The following is a 25,596-nucleotide window of genomic DNA, read 5'->3' as shown; positions in this document are numbered from 1 at the left end:
ATAAAACTGTGTGTGCAATGGCACTGGGATCATCCTGTGTGGGCTGCAATGGCACAAGTAACCATTTCCTCTTGTTTTCTTCCAATTATACGTTTGTTGAAATAATATTCATACAATACACTTTGAGCTATAACAGGCTGGTAAATTGAGAAGTGGCACTGTTCGTTTAGCTTCAGGGAACACAAAGACACTCAAGATGTTTGATGGAAATTCAGTCAAATGGTTTCCAACTCCCTTGTCAACAAACTTCATGACAGATGTGATCCAAACATAAAAACTGGATAGAAGAAGAAAACATCAGGCTTTCTCCTTGTTAAAAGATGACAATGGTTTACAGCTGCAAAGAAGAGCTTTTATCTGAATCCAGAAACGCTGACATTTTGTCAGCTAAACATGGTTGTCCAAATGCTACAGTCAAACAAATGCAGCCCATTAAATTTAATCACATTGATGGGTATATCAATAGGCTGACACATTTTTATTTCATTGCATTTTATTACATGCCCATCAAACTGCAGCAGATCATCTTTTACACTCAAAGTGTCATAAACTAGGCACGTGCGCGTCTAGTTGACTAGACGCTGAAATGCTGCTGCCCTTGCTAGCTGCTGCCAGAAATACTAGTTAGCTAATAATGCTATCAATGCTACAGTGCTACAATGCTATCAACCTCTAAGGTGAACTCAGGTTGATTTAACACCTAAGTTCACTGGGGCATGGGGTGAACCAATGAACTGACATGAACTAGAACTGTTAGCATGTCTGGCTAACTGGCTAAAAAACCTAGCTTTAAACTAAGTTTGTTTTAATTGTTTATTTATTCTTTGACTGAATGTATATAACTACCCACGTAAATTTGCAGCGTTGCAGCTGTTGCTTACAGTTTACACTGTACAACTAGATTGTTGGATGTCTCAATTGTTTCTATGATATTTCAAGTCCTTCACTGCACTTGGGAGCTGTTACCAAAAAAACAAGCATTAGCCAAAATGTAGCATTTGCCACACACATCGGATCCTGTTCCTCCTTAAAGCCTTTGATCTCCTATCACTCAAATGGAAAACGTATGTTTTGAAATATGAGAAAGTTCATATGTCAAGAAGCCATGAACAGTTATTTTTATGTTTAAAGCAGCTAAATGCTAAAGAGAGGATTGCTATATTAGGGGACTTGTAGCCTAGCTATGATGTTATATAGGCAGAGATGAAGTATATATTTAAGCCCAATTTTTTAAAATGTTTCTCTTTTTTATACTAAGTCAGCTGGATAATAACATGCTGGAGTCAGTAGTTTTAACCAGTTCGTGATCAATATGCCTCATTTGAGATTGTAGCAGTTGTTAGTTAAAAAATGAAAGCCTGCCTTTCTTATGCATTGTGTGACATGGAAGCCCTACTTAAAAAATCAACTTGTACAAGGTGAGCTGGTGTATCACTGTAAACTAAACCTGCTGTGCAAACGGTGAAACCCTGAGAGGTCTTAGAAGGGGTAACTGAAAGGAGTGTGGTGCTGATATAAATGCATTTTTCTTTAATAATAAAACTATAAAATGGCACCAAAGTTGACCACACACTGGTTGCACAATCGCTGCATATTCACTTGTTTATCCTTATCCTGCAGGTTTGCTCTGTCAGAAATAACCAGCCTGAATGAAATGATGAAAACATATCTTAAAGACTGGCAGAGTAGCATAAACATGGCCTGCAAGGGATCAATCTTTATATATATTCAAGTTTAAGATAAAATCTGTCCTATCCAAACATGGCTTTTGTGCCGTCCCTCTGGATTTCTAAAGATAATTCAAAAAGCATGGCTCATTAAGAATATGGGTTTCAAGGCAGGCTAATTTAATTCAGGCCTGCAGCCGAGCACAGCAGTGGATACTCTTACACTGTATACAATAGCCACGCTGTGCATAACTGGAATTGAAGCGCAAGTATTTCTCAAGTTATTTACAACCTCAAATGTTATTTACAACTTCAAATGTCTCGAGGACAAAGAGGGAAAGCAAGCACTGGATTATGATCAGTGGGAATCGAGAATACAAAAAGTCAAGGCATGAAATGTAGTGTAGTTCGTGTGCAGGCTGGCACATGCAGCTGCTTTCTGGGATGTCTCTAGAGTCGTGAATTTAAACCGTGCGGTCATTATCAGACGCCAGCAGGGGATAAACGAAGAGAAAGTGGTGGCCATTCTGACAACAACCATGTCTAAAACACAATTCAGGCTTTCTGTGTAGGAGGTTAAAAGGCAGAGAAGCTTGGCTAGGTGTGGGTAAACTCTTACTCTTGCCTCCAAGCTGATGTCAATGTGTGAGAATGATAATGACATGGTGGTTGACAGAGAATCCTAACCATTCGCAGACTGCCTTGTTTTGCTTTGCTAAACCGAAACGGATGTTGGTTATTTGGTAAGGAGCTTTGTTTCCATGTATTTGCCTGCAGCGAGGTGACTGGGATCTGTAGTAAACAATAAGCCGTATACGAGGCCAACAGGCATCCTCAGTTATAGGACGCTGGCCAGATCCAGCATCTCCTCAACCACACCAAACACACAAAACATCCCGAGCGACTACAGGCTGTGGCATTTTCTGAATATCTATATATGGAGTGAATTACCAGCTCTGTACACACATGGCTTTAATACATTTAAGTGTGTAATAACACATTCATCTGAAGCCTCAGATTTGGCATCAATCGGATACATCAAATTTATCTCGAGCGAAATTCATTTGAAGGCTTTTTTGATTTCATGCACAAATACACTGAAAATAATTCTTTGTTCATGACTAAAAAGTCAAATCCTGGAAATTATATAATCGTGGCCTCTTTATTTTGGAAGAATATTGCACATCGGTCATATTTGGGCAGTTTATTGGGAATTTTTCAGATTTTTTTTTTCCCCCTTCAGTGAACCCAGGAATTGTTCGACCCTTGCTTGACAGCTGTAGCTGGTGCCATCTCTCAAAAGGACCACACACCTTTCTCAGTGATACACAAAGCTACTAAGTCCTGTTAATTGTATTTTAAAAGTGGAGTTCCAGAGCTGGCTGTGTACTTGTTTGTTAAAGCTGGCCGATTTATTATTTGCTGCTTGGTTAACCTCTGATGTTTGGAGATGGCCTTTGACCTTCAGGGCAGACAAATGGCTGACTGTGACATGCGTGAAACAGGCAGAGGAAGTAGGCATCTGTGAGGGAATTCTCTCGGACACATGGCGAATCTCTTACCGTCTTTGCTCACAGAGGATCAGACTCTAATCTGATCCCCTGATGTTACAAGAAAACACCCAAAAAAAAGTTATTTTAAGTTTAAATCTGTTTATATTTGAAGGGAATTTGCCAAACTGGTGCATACGGGACACTCTTCACATGTTCTCTTGTATACACGTATCTCCATATGGCTTTAATCAACTCCCTGCACGCAGTCAATACTGGGCATGAAATTGGCTTCACTTCCAGCCTGATAGATGGACTCAAGGTCAGGCAGTACTCGTCCTGTTATGCCTTCATTTATTAAGGAAAACCTTCTAATACTGCTACACTACATTTACCTACTAATCTAATGTGCAAAGTCAATATGCTGCTCTGGGAAGTTAATACAATTTAGCCGTGACCTAGGCTGCTTTTATGCCCCTGCAGTCCGTCACATATGACGACGACACTGTGTTCATTTGTACCTGTTAGGGGACATTTTGCCATAACCGGGAGTTTAATGAAACGCTTTCGTGAAATGGACAGTTTGTTTATGTAGTCTCTAAGACAAATAGGACCTGTGAAAACTCCACCGGCCACACTGCTGTTTCCAAAACATAAATCATTTAACTGATAGTGACAGATGGCTCCACTTGCGAGGTTAAAAGGCTACAAATTAGGAGCAAAACCAAGAAATTCTATCCAAATGAGGAAATTTTGCTTCACTAAAGACATTTCCTGTGAGTTTCAGTACTGTGGCACTTGCAGCTATAATTATTATGAAATATCTTTTATTGAACCAAAACCTAACAGAGGATATGAGTTGATTTTTCATCTCTTTTCTCTCTTTTTTTGGTTTTTGTAGATATTGTAAAAATGGAAAACCACCTGGAAAACTACAACCTGACTGTAATTTGAAGAGTGCCCATGTGTAACATTAGATCTATCACTAATCAAATTTCCCAGAAAAGGTCATTCACATCATAAGAAAATCTCCTGCTTTTTTAGCCCAGAGGGGAGCTGACTAACGTCTGGGTGGGCATCGCCTATGAACTGGGATCACATCCGCTTGGGAAACTGAAACAAGACAAACTCTCTTGTCCTGCTGTGCCATGCTTGAAGAAATCAGTCACTGGGATTCAAAACTACTGACTCCACATGATACAGAAGAATTGGACTCGTGCACATGGGTTAATGCAGCCTACTTTAAACAAACCTGTGCAGGCCGCTTTTCAAAGAGGGCTCATTTTTTTTAACCGTTATTTGAGAAAAATGAGAGCTACCCTAGCTGCTAAGTGGAGATAGAGTAATTAATTTCAGAGTCTGTCAAGCACGGAAAAGCACTCACATTATCATCATTTAGAAGCAGCACTTTTATAGAAATGTCAAACGGCAGAGCTGGAAATGATTATAGTTCTGAACATGCCATGTCACGTTGAAGACTGAAGTGAATCACAAGTAATTATAGAGACTGAGCTCGTTGGCTTTTGATTATTGCTGAGATTAAGCAGAGCTCTTCAGCTGGTGTGCAAAGGCTTGTCCTCATATTTAATTTAGAGACACAAGGTAAAAAAAAATTTCTGCATCTTGAAAAGGATACCACCCTATGCTTTCCAAAATATTTTGCACGTTCGTCTGCCCTTTCTTGATGGGGAAATAAGCAGTGCTGAAATGCTTGTTGTATTTGGCCACACTGGAAGAACACTATCCCAGGAATTTCATGCATCCCAAACCTTTTGCCCACAATTCTGCTGTGGGAGACGCACACACACACACAGTCACATTCATCTGCTAATCACAAGAAGTCAGAGCAAACCGCATACCCGTGGTCCCTGGTCGCCTTGATCCCCCTGCGGAAAGAAGGAAAAAGAATTTGTCTTCGAATGAAAGGGTCAAACAAATACCCGAACACGCGCGCATAAATACAAAAGTGCGGCGCTAATGACGAGCTGAGACTCACACCCAAATTACAGCGGTATAATTCAGAACACATTGATAAAGAAAAATAATGCAGGAACCCTCAACTATCCATTGTGGTTGAGAGTAAAATCACTTATGATAACATGGACTGACATGGATTGGATATGAAAGACAGAACAGGGAGAGAGCGGTGGTGTGAGGTTTGGTGGGTGCCGTGCCAGATTTTATGCCCCAGAGTTCTCTCAGATGGCTTTCTGCCCTTTTTGGGGGTAGATCCCTGCAGAGAGAGCGCGCAATCCTCAAGGAGAAAACATTTGGTTTCAAATCGATCAGCATGGTGAAAACTGTGGCTTTATCACATTACAGTAAAAGCCCAAACAAAAGCAAAGTTTAGACTCAGTTTTTTATTATTTTATTTTGAAATGAGTGGAGGCGGACCGAATGTCAGACGGTGAAATATAGCCGTAATCTGTCTAGAATCGGCTAAGCGAACATCCTTAAACCATCTCATTTGGTGCACGTCGCTCTGCTGTTGGCTCAGTTTACAGCTTCGCCACAGCGGTAAAACGAGCCGACCAATCTTTCACACATGGATGGGAATTGTGCTCAAACAAACTTTGAATGCGATGCCTGAACAAATTTCAAATAAAACATCTCTTGGAATTTTTTTGTAATTTTTCATTGGGCCCTTGTTCCAAAAAAACCCAGATTTAACGGGAAAACGGTTGTGAATGGCTGCGCTGATGCATGCTTTATTCATCTTGGGTGGGAAGAATGCACACAGTTGTTTTTCATTTCATTAAACTGCAGATGAAGTGGTTCACATGAGAAGCATGAACATGCATCTCATCAGCAGGAACATAGTTAGTCACAATTATCATAATCAGCCTTCAAAAATCATAAATCTGCTGTTGTAAGCCAATCTGATGCACTCTATTTTTCCTCGTGTTAAGGACCCAGTATGTGGGGTTTCAGTGGCTCTACCAGGAAACACAGGATATGGCTTTCATTCATGCTTTTATTTTTATTACAATTTTCATTAAAAATTCACCTACAAATAAAAATCATCAGTTTCTATCTACAAATCAAAAAGCTGGCTCCATAGTGTGTGGACTTACTTTCACACCATTTCATTGTATTTCTTCTGCTATACACCGCAGCAGTCCTTTACTGTGATATTACCCAAGTTACTGCATAAATCATTTATTGATGAATGAACTGTTAAAGCCTTAATCTTCCTCAGGAGCACGTTAGATGTTTGCACTTTAAAGTCCCCTTTTCTATAAGTGAATTCGGGGACTTTAACTCTGGTGTAAATTCCTCGGGCCCACATTTTGTCCCCAAGTCCTGCAGACTTATAAAGAAACTGTGCGGTTATTTTGCATGCTCAGCTGCTGTTTTATGGAGGAGTGCTCAGTGAGGCATTTAAGGGGTTTCAACTGAGGGCTCAAACTTCTGGTCTTTAATGCTCTGTGCTATAGATGTGTGAACTGCAGGCTAATCTCAATACTAGGACTTAAGGTCAGGACGAAGTGGAAATGCAAAATGAACGAAGCAGATGATGAATGGTGCAGACCAATTATCGGCGTGAAGACTAAAAGCAAAGATTTTTACTGTCTTGACCTGCTTAAATGGAAACAGGCTGGATATTAAGGATATACATGTGAAATTTGAAGAAATTCATTTAATTTCTGAGCAACAGTAAATTCCAAGCTAGCATGAGTCCGTTAGCTTTGCAGTGAGCCCAGAAACCACATGTGTACAGGTCTGACTATAAACTCTGATCTATTCCTCTGTAAAATACAAGATTTTTCCTTTGATTTCACAGGCTATTTCACAATCATTTTAAGCTGACTAAACATTAAGGGCCAGATTTATAAATGGTTAGCGTGTGAGCTTAGTGCTGAGTTCCCACCTGCTACACGCAATCTTGTCCCGGCGCTTTCTTTGTAAATTCCACCAGTATTTTTTTTTCTTTCTTTTTTTTTACCCTAAAACTAAGTTTGCGCTAGCACACGCGCTAATAAATCAGGTCCTCTTTGATCTGTCTTACACAAAATTGAGTAAATGTTAGCTTATGTTAAAAAAAAATATAAGCATTGAATGTACCATTAAGATTCTGACAATGATGTCTGTCAGTGAAATTTGAGGCTGTATGTGTTGTGTTATGTAATCCTAAATGATCTGTTTCTTAGCACTGACACGGATCCACCCTACAGTAACAGTTAGCGTAGATACGTGCCATAATTGGAGCTACAAATGCATGAAAAATGTTTGTCTTTGTGTGTGGACTCCCAAAAAGAGGGGGGTGGAAGGACTTCTTTCAGGACACACAGCACAAAACTGGTTTCAAAGATGGAGATATCTTATCAATTCACATAAAGAAGCTGCAGAACTGTATTTAGAAAGAAATCCTGCTGTTACTTCCAACATAAGATGAAGCAATTTGATATGAAAGTTTGCATTTCTTTAACCTCCAATCATAAATATGAACCAAACTACTGAAGATGAAGCTATTCTCGATTGCTTTAATTATTTATTCTGTATAGATCTTTTGCCTCAGTCAACATACATGCATTGGGAGTTGTTCTCCAACTGCACAGTATGGCTGCTGCATTGATGCATTTTTCCAATGAACAGCACCAACCAGTGCAGTATATATAGGCATTCATGCTGCACACAAGGGGAGCATCTTGCATAGCTAACTAGGTGAATTTCATTGCCTTTAGACTCTTAAGAAAAAAGCTGTAGGATGTCAGTATTTCCTCAAATTAACTGTGCAACAAAAACACCAAAGTATACAGTTACCCACCTTTTCACCCTTTGGACCAGGAGGGCCCTATAAAGAGAGAGAGAGAGAGAAAAAAAACAGATTGTTCAAACTATTACAGCATAAAAAAACGAAGAAACTATGTTCCAAGTCACTTGTAATTGTGAAGACAATCATGATGTTGTCTGGAAATATAACAAAACTATTTAAAACCGGGGTGACCAATCACGTTAAAAAACAAACAGAGCCGCTAAGCGAGGCTCGAACGTCAAGAAGTGAGACACAACTGAAAGATTAATAAACTGACTTTGTGTACTTTCTGACATCTTTCACGATTTGATTAAAATCCGCTGTCACAGACTGGGAAACAGTGCACTGTAGACAGCAGGGCTTATGCAAACATACAATTAAAACCTAAAACAGGCCCAAATCAAGTCCATGTTTACTTAGAGGATCAAATCCAGCAATCTCCAACCAAGTATTGGCAGGCACGTTGTAAAAAAATGTGCCCTGAAAGGGAGGACTACATCTTTTTTTTGGTGAGGCAGCTTCCAGCATCCGTCAGTCGGCAGGCAGCACCTCCTGGGTGGGCTCTGTAAAAGATCGTGGGGTTAAGGAGAGGATCTGACAATGAGGTGTGCATCCACATGCTGAGCTTAATGAGGACGTGTTAAAAACGGCTTCTTCTTCTTTTTTAATTCAAGTTGAATGCTGAAGCCCGGTATGTTGGGTTTTTTCTTGGGAGGTCAGGCATTCGATCATCAAGTATTAGATCATCAACTAACTGACCACCCGCTTAGCAACAATGTTCCTGAGCTCCTGGAGAAACTGCTGTGCCAGTATTAATCTGCATTTCACTTACAAAAGAAATCCTATTTGCTTTCACTGGCCATAAATAAAATGTGAATATGAGAACAGATCAGAATCTTTAAAAACCACAAAATGGTCCTCAGGTAAAAGGAACAACTTGTAGTTTTAGCATTAAGCACAAAAATCTGTAGTGGTTACCATTCCAGGTTAATCCTGCTCTAACGCTGTTTGTTTCCAAATACACAAATATGCTGACACTAATCCATAGATTGATGATATTAGTATAAAACCTGTGTTTGGATGCTGTTCCTTTCAGTCTATGGACCAGTGACCCAGAATAGCAGGCTTGGGCTTCTACTGCGCTGGCACACATTAGCAGAGTCTAAAACTGAAATGCTCCAGAGGTAATTCAGCAGTTTTCCTCAGCCAATTTCTGCCACACTGCTGAGAGGTAAGAGAGCTGTAGCCAGGTTTCTCCCTGCTCGCTGCCTTTGGATATTATTTTTGATGCTTATTTAACTGTCCATAACTTTTTAGTTATGTATAGTAGTCCGTGCAGTCCCAACTGGATCTGCACAGGGGCTAATTTGCCTTGGTTTTGGGGGTTGCGAACCTGCACATCAAGCTTGTGCGGTGCATCATCCCATTTATTTAAATACGAGGCTTCCTCAAGCCTCAGCGCAGGCCGTAATCCAGACACAAACATCTGAGGACGTGCTCCTGCTGTTCCTTGACCAGCCGTACAAAGAGGCACAACACACTTGTAAATACAAAATGGGAATATTAGGAAAACAATGTTTCCGCCTGCAGCTCCCTGGGGAGGAATAAAGAGGCAGCATATTGGAATCAAATGTGACTTTTACATTTATAATGATGCTGAGGCATTCCAGAGGGGCTAAATAAGTTTCCAATGTTCTCCTCAAAAAGGAAGGCAGCTAAAGGAAATTGGTGAAACTTTGTTTTTTCTTTTTTTGTTTGAGGAAATTGCCTTTGGATAATAGGAGGCTATTGACATTACTACAAACACAAATGGCTGGAAGAAAAAGAAATATAAATATAAGCACTGCATCATTTCACAAAAGCCTGTTTAACGTATGATGCTTGGCACTAACACATGCAGTTGGCGCAGATAATTACCAGGCTGAATTGCTGTGCGCCACATTATGTGTAAACGAAGGGAAATTGCAGCATTATATGATGTAGCAACACAATAAATCCAGAATGTGGAGCAACATAATGAAACTTCATCAAGCCCATGTTGAGCTCTGATAACTGGGAATAAATAAGGACAATGTAGCTGGAGGTGTTGGTTGGGCCAGTTGGTGTCATCCTGGGGTGTAAATAAATATTCTTTATTGTTACATCATTATTGAAGTTATAACATTATGAAGGCGCATATTTTAACCCAAAACCAGATCATTCTCCACATCTTATCAAAGGTATTTTAAATTAATTTTAGTTCAATTTCATTGCGCCAAATCACCACAGGCACTTTATATTGTAAGGACAATACAATATTAGAGAGAAACCACAATAATCAGAAGACCCCCCTATAAGCAAGCACTTGGTGAAAGTGGGAAGGAAAAAGGTCCTTTTAACAGGAACCAACCCCCCTGCAGAACGAGGCTTGGGGAGGGTCAGCTATCTGGGGGGCGTGGTTTCATTAAGTGAGGGTAAAAATAGCTATTCAAAAATAAACCAAGTAAAAACAAGTCAACAACATAAGATCCCAATGGGATGCAAACCCCAGTGTCAATGCTGATAAACCTGCAACTCCAACCTAATTATGTAGGCTTCTAAAACAGGCTAGCTATCTCTTGGGAGCTAGCATCCATACACCAAAAGACACCTGGCAGATCAAGCATCTGATGAGATATTATAACTGAGTTTAACCTCCTAGGACCTGGCGTTCACACATGTGGACATCACATTTTGGGTTATTTAGGGTTATTTAAATTTTGCTCTACAAGGGCCTGATATCCACTTACGAGGACATTATACTGCAACTGTTCTATCGAAATTTTAAATGAATATCCTCATATGTGGCTCTCATTTTTCTTAAAAACAAAAATGAGGTAAAAAAAAAAAAATCTGGTAATTCTTTGTTTTTACATTCATCAGGTCCCAATATACCCAAATATCAAAGAGAAATTAAAAATGCATGCCATGGAAGAGTTCGGGTCTTAGGAGGTTAAATGCTTGTAAGTGTCTTTTTTGATAATCAACACTCCTAAACACATCAGTCAAATACAACTTGGCAACTGCACTCAGTAGCTTTTTATGGTAGACTTTTTGTCTTTTTTCTGCTGAAGTGGAACGGTACTTTTGGCACACCCATATCTCACCAAACAGTAATTTCACTCTTCCATCTGGACATAAAGCATGTGGAAATGATTTGGCTACATGGTGTGCACCTGCTCATTATACGCTTCATCATTTGCACATCACTTGGAGAGACAACACGTGCTGGAGCTTTTCCAGAAGGTTTAAGCGAGTGCAGCAAGGGTCTTTTATAGAGACTATTAAAACAGCTCTCTTGCAAAGACTTTTTCCAAAGGAGCAAACTGTACTACAGTGGAACTGCCGCGTGTGTCTTTGTCAAACCGTCTCTGCAGCTTTGTGGTTTCAGTCTGCCCCGAGGAAGCTTTCTAATCAGCACCTGTGTATGCTTTTCACATCTTTTTCACTGCTTCTGCTCTGGCTCTGTTTCATAAGCAGGTGCTCCTTAGGTCATGACTGTTCATTAGCAAGTTCCTCTGCTGAACACAATTACTACTACTTTCTACAGTGCTTTGCACACCTTCTAGATTGCACTTACTTCTTAAATGAATGCATGCATAGCTTAAAATAACAAACTAATTAGGTTTGGCAGAGGAGCAGTTCACTGAAATACACTTCACGTTGTTTGCGTTTTCTTCACTTTGATTTTGTATAGATCAAAAATGTAAGATGCATGCATGTTGACGCTGAATTAAAAGCTTTTTTTCAGTAAAGCCCTACCAGTGTTTGATGCTTGCTAATTAGGATCTGTGTGGGGATTCTCTCCATCTTCCTTCCACAGTCCAAGGTTAAGTGTGTTAGGTTAATTGGTGATGGCAAATTGGCCACAGGTGTGAATGGTTGTCTGTGGCTGATTTACGTGTAACGCGTTACAAGGTAACAGCTTACTGTAATCACATTACATTTTTCAGTGACACAGTGATGTAATGCTTTGTTGTACTAAATTCAGTTATTACATTACAGTTACAATCATGATGTTACTTGAGTTACAACGGTTCTTCAATTATCGACATGCCATGTGAATTCAAAGAAAATAACGTTGAACATGTTTTTTTTCTGCTACAGTCAGCTAATTTTAGTTCACGTGCAGTAGGAGGAAAATGTCAGGGTGGTCTACAAAGGAAATATGGACATTAACCCTATTTTTGTTGCACAAAAGGATAAAAGTGCATCCAGGACAAAAGTAACTGCACTGGGTTTGCTGCAAGCATATGCACAGATAGCATGCTAATGCTAAGCTAGCCAAAAACCCAGAGCGCCATTAGCTGAGTGGATGCTAACCCCAGCCCAGCAGCCAGAGCCTGAACTTCAACAGGTAACCAAAGTAGCGATGATTTGTCAGACTTGTAGCCTCCTTTTCTACCTGTTCATGTTTTTGAAGTAGAACCACCGTGGAGATCACTCTGAAAGCTCATATGTAAATACCAAAAGAAAGATCGTACGTGTGTCCTCATTATGATAGGTGTAAGGGACTGTAGGTATAGGTTTATCTTGTTGACTGGTGATTATGAGAAAATGCGCTTCAAATCATTTTACGGAATAACAAGAAAGTAATGTAACCAGTACAGTAACAAATCACTTTCTCCTGTGAATAATAAAGTAATGTGCTCCATTATTAATTAGTATTGTGTAGTATTAATGTAATACAATTGCTTTCCTTGAGTAACAACCCAAACACTGGTGTAAAGCCTGACCTTTGACCGTCGGGATAGGCTCCAGCTGCCCTGCGACACTGAACTGGATAAGAGGAAGAAAATGGATTTTTGGATGAAAATCTTAAAAGAGCTTCATTTCATGAGCAGTAATGACCTCCTGCTCAGTTTAATGCAGTTTTTCTTTGGTTAAGCTTTGCAACAGTGAGAGAGATACAGATACTTTGGATACGTCACTATAAAACCAGCCTGAATGCATCATTTTATATCCTGAAGCCAAATAACCCTGGAGAAATAATGCAATATCCAGCAGAAAACACTGAATTGTACATTACTCAAACACAGTATCTCACAAAGAGTTTTAGAGGAGGTTTCATTATTGCTCATAAAATCAAACTTTCAAGAAGAAGAAACAGCTCTTTGGGGATTTTAAGATCCTTAATTCAGAAAACAGAGTCAATTTTTATCTGTGTATTTACTTCAATGAAAGACTTTTCTCTTTGTCACCTAAAAGCATTACTTTTTTCCTCCGCATCTGTTTATGCCGTATTCACTTTTTGGGGTTTTTTTCCCCATATTTGTGTGATTTTATTTCCCATAAAAATCTCTTCCGCGATCAAGATTACTCCCCACGCGGGCCTTCCAAAACACTAAACATGTCCTTTATATGTGAGCTGATGAATGCAGCCACCCCAAAGCAGAAGCTCTTATCCACTTATTGAAAATGACACATATCATACTGACGGTAAGCCTCACATCATCTGCTGCTCAGTGCTGGGCAAACTTATGTCAAATTTCCATCTTGAGATGATTTGTAACAGAACATCCTGTATGTATGATATTGTCAAGTTTATGGTGGACCACTGGATCAGGATTAAGCTTCTTTTTTTTTTCCTGTCCAGACACATGTCTAGCTTCTCATTCGAAGCCAAACCAAGACCACTCTCTCCTGCAAAGGCCTGCACGAGGAAAGCCCTGCCACCTTTAAAAAAAGTGTGGGAGAGAAATATGGAAAGGTCTGCAGGGAAATATAAAAAGGCAAAGTGAACCGAGGCCAAACCCACAAGCAACATGGAGAACACTGTCATTTAAATCTGACAATGTAACTGACTTCACTTCATATTAGATGGAAAGAGTAAATGATGTTCAATAAAACAGTTCTGGCACTGAGGTATATTTCATATGCGCCTCCTGCAATGGTGATTACTAAGAAGTGAACAGATTGCGCAACTTCCCTCCAAAAAGCTTTTCATCTGTTCGACTGCGGCTTAGGCCTGTCGAGCCAGTTTTCATGAAACTTGGTGGAGAAAGCGAAGGACGACCCGTCTGCTGGTTCCTTAAAACCAGTAAATAGGGCACTGACCTTAATGGAAGAGCGCCAGTTAGTGCTCTGTGTTCTGGTTCTGATACATTTTGACCCTGTGTCACTTACACACTCATTAGCTGACCTCTTAATTTATTCATAAGTCAATTTGATTTCTTTAGCTCCATTTTCATGTCAAAGGAATTATTTATTTTAATGTGATGATAATACGGAAGCTTTCATTTGCATTGTTTCTATAATAGTCCCCTTTTATAGCTCTAATTTTGGTGTTTATAAATCTTGGCCTGATCTGGAATGCAGTGACAGATTTAAATACACAAATCATGCAATTTTGTTGTTATTCTTCACGTATTTCTTTTTTCATTTCCCTGCAATCAGTAAGTAAGCAGTTTAACCTGTCATTCGCTATGAATATCCATGCTCAAGCCGCAGCAGCACACAAACTGAAAAGTACATCTTTTCTGTCAGGCTCATTTTGAGCTGTCTTACATAGAAGTCAGGACACCGAATATCCATTCTTCACATTCCTCTTCTAATATAATTTAGTCAAAACATGATGGATGAAAGCAGCACGAGGCGAGGGGCTGGCTCGCGTCCACAGCTTTCGCTGTTGTAGACACGAGCAAAACGATTCTCGTGGGTTTTGGCCGCGAGCTGCTTGTACAATCTTGCGAGACAATCCGCATAATCCGACGAGATGCAAAAAGTCAGAGATGTGCGTGCAACCTCTGTCTGGACTCTGTTGTATTAGTTTTCATCGCGGTGACCTGTTAAACTTGTCGAGGTTCAGAAAAATCAATCCATCAAACGGAGCTAATATCCTCTTTTTGTGGAAGCGGGGCCAACTGGGCTGGCAGCAGTTGCTGTAGCCTGAACTACCGGCCACATGGATCCAATCATCTCACCCTGGAGCACTGGCATCTCCGAGAGCACAGGCAAACAACTACCGCTTTTACAACCTCTTCTTTACAGGCGCGCGCTCCTTTCACACAGCCGCACAATATCAATAAACATGTGTACACAGGAAGTTAAGAAGCTATCCTCCGGGCACCAAGTGTTGATGGGGGAATGATGAAGAGGGGGCAGGTGAGGAGGGGTGAGTGGGAGGAGGGCCACAGTGAAGCGTTCGAAAGGGCTGAACCTGGACTGAAACCGAAAAGTCGGAATCAAGTTTAATCCGACTGACTTCAAGCAAAAATTCAACGTTCTTCCTTAGTTGTTGGGATAAAATTGCTATACTTTAGATTCCTAATTTATCTTTTACTTCTGGGGTGGCTATAGCTTTAAAGGTTGAGCAGGTCATTCAAAGTATCCTTGTGCAAGACACTGAACCCTAAGTTGTTCTTGATGCGCCCATTGGAGTGTGAATGTCAGATAGAAAGCACTTAGATGTAGAAAAAAGTGCTTGTGTGAATGAGGCATGTCGTATGAGGCGCTTTGAGTGCTTGAGCGAAGTAGAAAAGCGCTTTATAAGCACCAGTCAGTTTACTCCAAATCTATGAGTTCTTTTGCAGATTGGAAAGAAACTAATGCAGCATTGCTACTCTCAGCATTTGCTCTCCGCACTGCAAAAGTTCCCTTTTGACATTGCAATTATACTGAAACGCTGGTGTTAGAATCTGCAGCACACTCTGGTTCGATTGTGCATAAAGCTCCAACAGACAGAAGGACATCCAGTGAAAACATGTACACCTCCATCTGCTAGTTCTGCATGGGAACCTTCAATCATACGAGCATGGGCCCCAGGGGAAGTTTTCTTCAAGGCGGGAAGCTAATGGAGGACAGAGATGTGAGTAATCAGAGCAAAATGGGCAGGGACGAACGACCACAAGTGGCTGGTGCTCGTCGGGGGAATCTGGACGCAGAGGTTAGGCAGGGATAGGAAAACCACACTGGAAAACTGACTTGGGAATGGCATCTGGTTCCCATATCCACAGTGTATCACAATTAGCCGGCATAAGATGACTTTAATGTGTTATGTGTGTGTGTGTATGCTTGTTGTTATGTGTTTGGATGTTCTTGTGGGAGCAGGGACTCTGTGAACTGAGGAAGCTGATAGTGCGACTGGTTATATATTTACGTATGTGTGTGCGCGTTGTTTAAGTGGTATCAAATTATACACGGAGGAGATCCTCCCTCCCGCAGGGTCTCATCATTCCCGAGGAGGGAGGCATTTAAACAGCTTTAACACAAATTGTCAGCATGAAAAGCCAAACGTGCAGGCCAAAGTTTTCCATGTGCAATACATAAGCAAATTTCTGACCCACAAAATTCTTGTTGCGGACATGAAATGTTGAGGAACGGACAAGGCTCCACTTGGAAAAGTGTTTCTTTCGCTTCTTCTGCTGATTCGATCAGAACCGCACACTGGCTGCTTTTACATTTCTCATCATTTGATGTTGTGAGCAGGAGGAAAATTCCTTTCAATCACAAAGCTGTCAAGCTTTTTTCTCTCTCTCTCTAAAACTGCGAGCTTAACATTCATTCGGCGCTCCTTCAGCGCTACCGTTGCGACATCCAGTCATCCCTGTGAGTGTTCGGCTTGCTCAGCGAGCCAAAGTACGCGACTCGGTTGGCCCGAGAGCTGCACGTCGTCATTTACTGACAAACGAGCGCCGCTGATGGGCACAGCGTGAGCAGAGGACTAACGTCGAAAAGGTCAAACCCTCAATGTTGTCACATCCAGTGCCAGTAGGCTTGTTCAAGCACCGCTGCCCTTATGAGTCCAAGTAAACGCTGTCATGTCAGATAGATCCACTTTCAGCTCTCGGCGGGACTCTCTTCCCTGCCAAAGCCTGTGTGTTGTCTGCGCTCCCGGCCTCTCCTGTGATGCTACGGCTGTCAATGGACGCTTAGTTTTAAACTTACAGAACCCCACAACGCAGCAAGAAGTGTAAATGAGCACGACTTGTGAGTATGCAAGGCTTCCTCCACAACCTCCTCCTCTGCAGGGCAGAAGTGATCAAACTCCAGCTGGAAGATGTTTTATTAACAGGTGTGGAGCCGCGGTGCATATCAGATGAAGGATGAAGAGTTGAGGGCGCCCGGACTCCTCTGCTTCACCCCAACATCGCCTCTAATCCCTGCTCCGCGACTGCATAATTCATAGATTGTGACAGATCAGCTCCAACCTGCAGCGCTGGAATCTGCGCGCAGATGAAGCGGGGAGGTGGAAACCGCTTGTCAAATACAGACACAACCAGATTTATTTACCTCATGGCTAACACGAGGGCTCGTTGCTGCACTGTAGCGCTGCTTGGCCGGGGATTCCAGTGTGGTACACAGACACGCTTAAATGAGCTGAAGTTGGTTTGATGTTCCCAGTTTTTGTATCGCTTTCAAATATTTCCCCTCGTCTTTCTGACCAGATTTCAAAGCATGCTACTTTCTCTCTCTGACTGTATAATTTTAATTTAGTATGGCATTCAGTTTGTGCTGAGAAAAAAAACACTCATGCACACACAGATACACACAGTGGAGGGTGTTAGTGGGTACTTGACTGCAGCCTCAGGGATGGTGTTTTATGCTTGATTGGCACTAAATGGTGTGCACACGGAGTGGCGAGCGCTCGGGGTTGATGTTTTGACACGAAGCGCCTTTTTCAGAGGCACAGAAAGATGAGAAAAGATAAAAAACCGAGTAGGAAAGACATGATAACTTCGCCTCAGCTGTCAATTCGCAGAACCCCCACCCCCTCGCTGCCACCCCAGAGAATATTTATGTGCGGTAACCGAAAAAGAAACATTTTTTTGGGTTTCGGTGGCAAGGACGGGCAAATCGCTCCTCGTGTAAGTACTCTCAGTTGAAAATCATCTGTAAGGTGTCTCATTTGAAGATTTTTCCAATCTGTCTGGAGAATAACAGGAGATCTCCAGCAGCACGTCGCTGGACAATTGAGTCTGCGACGTGAAAGCTGATGAATGCGCACGGGCTCTGGAAAAAGACGAGGAAATCAAAACAAAGAAAATCGCTTTTCCATATCTGAAGGCAATCAGGAGCCGCCAAAGAAGATCTTCCCTGATGACTTTTGATTGAGGAGACCTATTCTCTTTCTGTCTCTGCAAACCACAGGTCCCCGTGCGTTCATCGGTAGCTTAGTAACGATTAAGTCACATAGATCTGTAATGACTTCTGCAGCGGTCGGTTTGTTTGGCTCCGAGGTCTGTGTACAATTTACGCAGTGTTCCCAGAGTTATAGCTGGAACTGCTGAATATTCATGCCGATGCGTCCCCTGCCATGCCCCGGTTGGGCATACCAAATTAAAAAAAAAGACCCATATGAGATCACTGACACCAGAATGGGCTTTTTTTATTTCAGAAACAGATTTGGTGAGCACTGGGTGAGTCATTGCGAGATCACTGCATTTTTTTTTTACCTCGGAGCCATAAAAGCTGGACCCCTACCAAACATTTAGAGCACGCTGTGCTACCTATAAATGACTTCATCAGAAGGTGACCTGTTGGCCACAGCTGGAACACTGTCAGGTACTCATGCACAGCAGATTTACTGTCTCACTCAAAGAACCATCCTAATGAAGGCCTAAATAAAGCAGCATCCCATACATCTATTGGCAAATCCAACTTCTCCTACTGCACAAACATTTCAGCGACGCTTCTTGGACTCCGATCAACTGTTGCGACACATCACAGTATGATTTTATTTGTCAGATCTAAGGCCTGGCGCGAGGTGCTGAGAAGTAAGACCACCTGCATTTACTTATGTCCCAGAACCCCAGGAGCGAGCGTCTGAGAAGGCTCGGAGGATTAACTTACAGTTTTTACAGCTCAGTCGGCACACACTATTATACCTATTCAATCACACCAGCCTTCTGGAATATAAAAATTTTTAACAGAGCTCACGCACATGTGCACACACACACGCACAGACACACACAGAGTACCCACTTGACCTGCTTTTGCTGCAAACTGTCACAAGCTCCGTCGATTATGTATGTATGTATGCTTCTCTCTTCATCTTTAGGGAAACTCTGAGGTTTTCCATCTGAAAGACGAGCGAATCTGCGATCGCCCGGCGGTGTAATGAGGTGAGATAATCTCTTCGGGTTCAGGGCGCTGGCAGGGACAGATGCTGGTAGCGAGAATTTTATAAAGCAGGCTGCGCAGATGACGGGGACGAGGGTGCCTCATAGGGGTAAGCCAGTGATAAAGAGTTTATTTTAATAAGTCAGCGAGACAGCTGCTGAAATTTCTGCCAGCAAGTTTGATTTGTTATCTTTTATATAAATAGCAAAAAAAACATTTAAAAAAAGTTACTTTCTTCTTAAAGTGCATTTCAGAAATAGCACTTAGGCAACTTATCAAAGGTACATTATGAAATGATATAGCACAGTTATGTCCATAAGCTAAATCTGCATAGATGTTTAGCTTGTGTTAGGGGAAAGACTGGGAGCGAACAGAGTGACGCCTCCATCCTTCAGAACTCCCTAATTAACACGTTACATCTCGTTTCTTTAATCAATGCCTAATATCAGCGTTTAAACCCAGTGTAATTGTTTTAAGGAGGATTATGTGCAGGATTATTTCCTGAGAGCCTGAAGTATAAACCTTACCTGGCTCTTTATTTCCTAAAATATCAAACATTTCCTTCTTCTTCTTGCTTCCATTTCTTTTTCTTGTACACAAATTGCTCTTTGCAGCACAGATACCATCCCAACCTGCTCTTGTCGCGTGCCCCTGCATGTGCCTTTTCCCCTGTAATCTTATACCTTACACAGCAACATGCTGTCTGCACCTCTGTGCATCTCTTTTGCTCTGCTTTTACCTTCACGGGGTCATCACAAACGATGTGAAGCAGGCATACTTACAGGAGGTCCTGAAAAGAGAGAGGAAAAATCTTTGGTTAGTATGTTTTCAATCAGCGATCAAACAGACACAGATCATCAATATTCCACTGGAACCACTTATCCGGAATTACTAAGAACAGAAATCAGCCTCTAGCTGAGAATTATTTTTTTGGATAGGACCGTTTTCACATTTCATCTTTGCCGCGATGCGTTCACTGACGATTAAAAATGGGAGAAAGACGGCCTCTTTCAGTAATCTTTCTACCTTACAGCAGAGAACAAAAGGCTCTCAGCTATTTACCATACCGCGTTTGGGCCAACAACAGTCACCAGGCCTGGTGATCGCATTTTACATTAGCGAGTGGCTCCGATTTCACTGCTACAAGGGGTTGTGTGCTTGTTAAAGAAATACCCACACTTCTTTTTTTTCTTTGTGAGGTGACACTCGTCTTTTCCCCAATTACTGCTGCTCAAAGGACTTGGTGCCAGCGCACTTCAGGGCTCCCCAGAACCCTGCAAATCATTTTAGGTCTTCAGGTTCTTATTAAAAAGGTACCCAGCTGCTTTAACACTGAATTTTTTTTTCTCTCCTCCTTACAAGTCCTATGTCCTTGAACGCTTCTTCTTCATGACCACTGCAAATTGCTCCTACAGCTGGGGATTTTAAGGAGCCGCGTGTTTGAGCCTCACTGCTCGTTGTTTTATGGATCGTTGAGTTACAGTGGACCACTTAGTTTTTAATAAACCTGCTCCACTATGTTGTTGTTGTTTTTTTTTGACATGTCCCAGTTGGAACAAGTTTTTCAGCTATTATGAGAAATCAAAGGAAAAAGTGTGATTTAAGAAAAGAAAAGGTACAATTTCCTTTAAAGAACATAGCGGGCACCTTAAAGGTTTTAGGGTCTACAACTGTTACAGCTTCTTGACGGCCAGAGTAAAATCAAAAAGCACTATTAACTGACACTGTAGCGTGTCATTTCTTTTATAATGCACAGTAAAAGTCACCAAGGCTCGGTTTCGCTTTCCGTTCTCACACCGGGACTTCCACTCATTTTCATCCACAAACGTTCAACCTTTCCGCGTGTCGGATACCGCACTGTAAAGTGGAACTGCTCACCTAATCCGAGCGTCAATTCCTCCTTTTTTTTTGTGAGCGCAGGAGTCACAGACCTGATTATTCAAACGGGGAAAAAATATGCGAGGAAACGTCTAACACTTTCCAGCATTGACCACCTGCTAGAACAGTCTGAGCCTGTGGCTTCTCAATGCTACAAAACCTTCTTCATCCTAAACTGTCCTGCCACAATTTTCCTTTCCATATGTTAGCGGTAAACAAACAAGAGATCCTAATGAAGTATCCCATTCATTTTTAATGCATAGGTAAACAGCACCGTCTCTTTTTCCTATTTGTTCTTTCTGTCAGCGGAGCCAAGTGGTGGGTGAAATCTTCCTCCTACCTTTGTAGATGAGTAAACTGCAAAACACCTCAGCATGAATTTATGGGAAAGTCGCGACGGCATAGTTTCTTTTGGTTAAAGTGAATCATGAATTAAATATGCTCCCCTTCAACATCCACCAGAGTTGAGAACTTAAAAGAGGGAAATTGGATTTGCAGAAGGCTTACGGTGCAGAATTCAGCATGCCCCTGCCCATCAAGGACTGCATTTCTTCAGTCGCATAAATAATGTCTCTTAAATATCTTTTCAGTTTCTCCCCAGTGCAGTTTGTTTTGAGCGTTTCTCCGGGATTCAGGCTGAATCTACTTTTTAAAGCAAGTCAAACACATCCTATTTGGGGGAATTCAGCAGAAATGACTGAACTAAAACTACGTGATAATCTGCAATTACACCGAGAGCATTCAAAGCTTCGTGCACGTGAGGATGTAGATAAAACGCCGGTTTGTTAAATCTGTCTCCTGACAACATACTTCAATCCAGTCAGTGCTTCGGTTTGCAAATATTCTACTGAATGTTGGGGCCTGTCATTGCATTTGTTCCCTATTGTCTATTCTTAATAGACCGCTGTACCTCACCAGCCCAGGCATCATGAGTGGGCATGATTGCTTGCTTGTTTCCAATTGATTTGTCAAGAGGAAGCAATTCACATTCTCCGCATTTGCTCTGGCTGAACAGAGACCCAAAAAAATGTGTCTGCACAATGGTGCCATTTAAACTATGCTGGCATGGTGGATGTTTATTGGGAGGTTAAGCACTGCATAAACAAAGCCTGGCGGTATTTCAGATCTGCAGCCAACCGGAACATTGGACTGCTGTCTTTCTGTAAACTCATTTTGTTATTATTATTTATTTTATTTATTAATTTTTAAAATCTTTAATGGCTTTCAGGCTGTGTGCAGGATCGCTATGGTAATATGCAAATTAGAAAAAAATAAAAGAAGGAAGAAACGTGTAGCAGATCCACATCTCGACACAAAAAACTGGAGCCTTAATTCAACTGAAAATACAGGAAGTAAAAATACTAATACTCAACAAGCAGATCTCAATGATTCAGTTGAATTCCTCTGACTTCCTGTGCAAATTTTAGTGTTTGCTTCTCAGTCTGCGAAACCAAAGCTGTTCTTTTTCAGTCTGCCTCACTAAGGCTGGGGACTTTGCTTCGCCCTATCTTTCTGCTTTCCTTTTGCAAAGCTAATACTTTTTTTTCCAAAGTGTTTTCTGTTTTCTGTGCTCTCGACGCAGAAGGCCGACACACTCCAGATTCCATTATCACTTCCCGCTATCAGGTGAGCGGAGCGTGGACGCAGCTCGGCGCCAAGTACGTGTTCTCGCTGCGAATTCAATTTGCGGTGACACTTCCCGTGCCGGGGAGTGTCACTGCGCGGCACGTCCCAGCTGAGGCCTAGATGCTCGAGGCCTCAGCTGGGACAGACAGAGCGCGTGGGAGGAAGGGGAGAGGGGGAGACTGGAGATCCTGATTACATTATAACAAGTCGCTGCTGAGTTTGTGGAGGGGGTTGAGCTCGGGACAGTATATAAACATTTCCACGCTGAGCGTAAGCACGGACATCAGCAGCTTCCACCAGGTTTTGCATCACTTTTTCTGTCCCTCAGCTTTACCGTGAAAATACAGTGTTTCTGCAGCGACTGCAAACAATCCAAGCGAACGCTGAAACCAACCGGCCACAAATTACACATCTATAACCTATTTTGGCCTCCGCAGATATACAGTGTACTTTTTACATGATTGTAACTGCAGCACGATTTGCTAATGTCCTCCTGAATCATTCCTTAAACGTTTCTGGATTGAGACAACTCTGTTTGATTCAGACAAACACACAAACACACAAATGTGCATACCAGGGTCTCCATTACGGCCTCTTCTTCCCCGCTTTCCCGGAGGTCCTGGAAAAAAAAGAATACAATAATGCGATTTTCTTTTTGTTTGTGTAAGTTTCATATTCTACAAGTGTTCTCGCTCTCACTTTTACACACCAGGGTGAGGAAGAACTTCTGAAAAGTTCACATTGGAAAACAAAACACGTTCCAACCTTATTGCTTATTAAGCATCGAAGCTTTAATTTATATGTAGGCATAAGTTGAGGTGGAAGAAAGAACTCCAAGGTCTGCTTCATGCTGTCATCTTTTTATTTCTTTCTCTCCTTTTAAAGGTTGTCTTTCAGCACAGATGCCCAGGTCTGAAAATTGTTTATCTAAACGTGTTTCTGGCAAACAGAAAGCGTGTTTCTGTTTGCCATCTTCCCGTCAACACTATCATGCTGCTAAAGCTCAGCTGGAGGAGTAAAACAATTACACGCTTAGCCAGGTTTTACACGTTGAAGGCTTGACTAGATCGTACTGAATACAGGTAATGCTTAAAAAAAAAAAGTAAGAAAAAGTGTAAATATCTCTAATTTCCTTTATAAAATGACTTTGAAGTAGTACAGTTAGTCTATTCATGAGACCAGCTGCTAAAACTAATTTTCTTGTTACTGGTTTTTTGTTGTCATTTCCACAAAAATGCCAGAATGTTAAAACATTAAAACATTAAGAGCCATGCAACCATGTTTATATAGCTTATCACTTGCATTGCACTGCCGCCAGGATGGACAGTTTTATTATTTTCCTTACCTACTGAAGTTTGCATGCTGGGACAGTAGTAGAAAGGCAATAGCGTTCTGGACTCATTGTATGACAAATCTAAACTAAACTCATTTCTAGTGCCAGTTCGAATGACTTATTAACAGTCTGAGTTGCCTTCAAGGAGGAGGAACTGACGGTCACAGTACTTGCGTGACAGGGTGTGTTTGTATGCAGTGGTATTCTTAATGCTTGACTAGCAGTTGTGAACAAACACACTGGCTAGTGTGTCCTCCTCAAAACCATCCAAATTATGACTTAACAAACTGGGTGAACATCAGTCTCAGACAGTGGAAAACGCGCCATATCAGGGGCTAATCCTATAATAAAGGAGTGTTTTTATAAAAGCAGAACTTGAGAAAAGCCCGACAGATATAGGATTTTTGAGACCGATATTGTTATCGATATTTAAAAATTCAATATTCTGATATATTAGCTGATATTTTTTCCAGGCACAAGAAACATAGAAAGCCTACTACCAATTAAGCATATTAGGTGATGTGCATCTCTGTAATGAGAAGGGGTGTGGTCTAATGACATCAACACCCTATATCAGGTGTGCATAATTATTAGGCAACTTCCTTTCCTTTGGCAAAATGGGTCAAAAGAAGGACTTGACAGGCTCAGAAAAGTCAAAAATAGTGAGATATCTTGCAGAGGGATGCAGCAGTCTTAAAATTGCAAAGCTTCTGAAGCGTGATCATCGAACAATCAAGCGTTTCATTCAAAATAGTCAACAGGGTGGCAAGAAGCGTGTGGAAAAACCAAGGCGCAAAATAACTGCCCATGAACTGAGAAAAGTCAAGCGTGCAGCTGCCAAGATGCCACTTGCCACCAGTTTGGCCATATTTCAGAGCTGCAACATCACTGGAGTGCCCAAAAGCACAAGGTGTGCAATACTCAGAGACATGGCCAAGGTAAGAAAGGCTGAAAGACGACCACCACTGAACAAGACACACAAGCTGAAACGTCAAGACTGGGCCAAGAAATATCTCAAGACTGATTTTTCTAAGGTTTTATGGACTGATGAAATGAGAGTGAGTCTTGATGGGCCAGATGGATGGGCCCGTGGCTGGATTGGTAAAGGGCAGAGAGCTCCAGTCCGACTCAGACGCCAGCAAGGTGGAGGTGGAGTACTGGTTTGGGCTGGTATCATCAAAGATGAGCTTGTGGGGCCTTTTCGGGTTGAGGATGGAGTCAAGCTCAACTCCCAGTCCTACTGCCAGTTTCTGGAAGACACCTTCTTCAAGCAGTGGTACAGGAAGAAGTCTGCATCCTTCAAGAAAAACATGATTTTCATGCAGGACAATGCTCCATCACACGCGTCCAAGTACTCCACAGCGTGGCTGGCAAGAAAGGGTATAAAAGAAGAAAAACTAATGACATGGCCTCCTTGTTCACCTGATCTGAACCCCATTGAGAACCTGTGGTCCATCATCAAATGTGAGATTTACAAGGAGGGAAAACAGTACACCTCTCTGAACAGTGTCTGGGAGGCTGTGGTTGCTGCTGCACGCAATGTTGATGGTGAACAGATCAAAACACTGACAGAATCCATGGATGGCAGGCTTTTGAGTGTCCTTGCAAAGAAAGGTGGCTATATTGGTTGCTGATTTGTTTTTGTTTTGTTTTTGAATGTCAGAAATGTATATTTGTGAATGTGGAGATGTTATATTGGTTTCACTGGTAAAAATAAATAATTGAAATGGGTATATATTTGTTTTTTGTTAAGTTGCCTAATAATTA

At 41.5% G+C, this 25,596-nt stretch overlaps 1 protein-coding gene across 12 annotated transcripts in view; it reads right to left on the bottom strand.

Annotated features, from left to right (window-relative positions):
- col25a1 (collagen type XXV alpha 1 chain) overlaps positions 1 to 25,596 on the bottom strand; it is a 153,568-nt gene that overhangs the window by 45,123 nt on the left and 82,849 nt on the right. For all 12 annotated transcript variants that reach the window (XM_025905482.1, XM_025905483.1, XM_025905481.1 and 9 more), the window contains 4 exons: positions 23,071 to 23,115; positions 19,775 to 19,782; positions 7,926 to 7,952; positions 5,017 to 5,043 (listed from right to left, as the gene is read on the bottom strand). In XM_025905482.1, coding sequence (XP_025761267.1) covers positions 5,017 to 5,043; positions 7,926 to 7,952; positions 19,775 to 19,782; positions 23,071 to 23,115 — 107 coding nt within the window. The remainder of the gene's footprint in view (positions 1 to 5,016; positions 5,044 to 7,925; positions 7,953 to 19,774; positions 19,783 to 23,070; positions 23,116 to 25,596) is intronic.

Source organism: Oreochromis niloticus, linkage group LG3 (assembly GCF_001858045.2).
Source record: "Oreochromis niloticus isolate F11D_XX linkage group LG3, O_niloticus_UMD_NMBU, whole genome shotgun sequence".
Taxonomy (NCBI): Eukaryota; Metazoa; Chordata; class Actinopteri; order Cichliformes; family Cichlidae; genus Oreochromis; species Oreochromis niloticus.
Note: the sequence above shows the minus strand (reverse complement) of the source record. Positions and strands in the feature narration are given on the sequence as shown.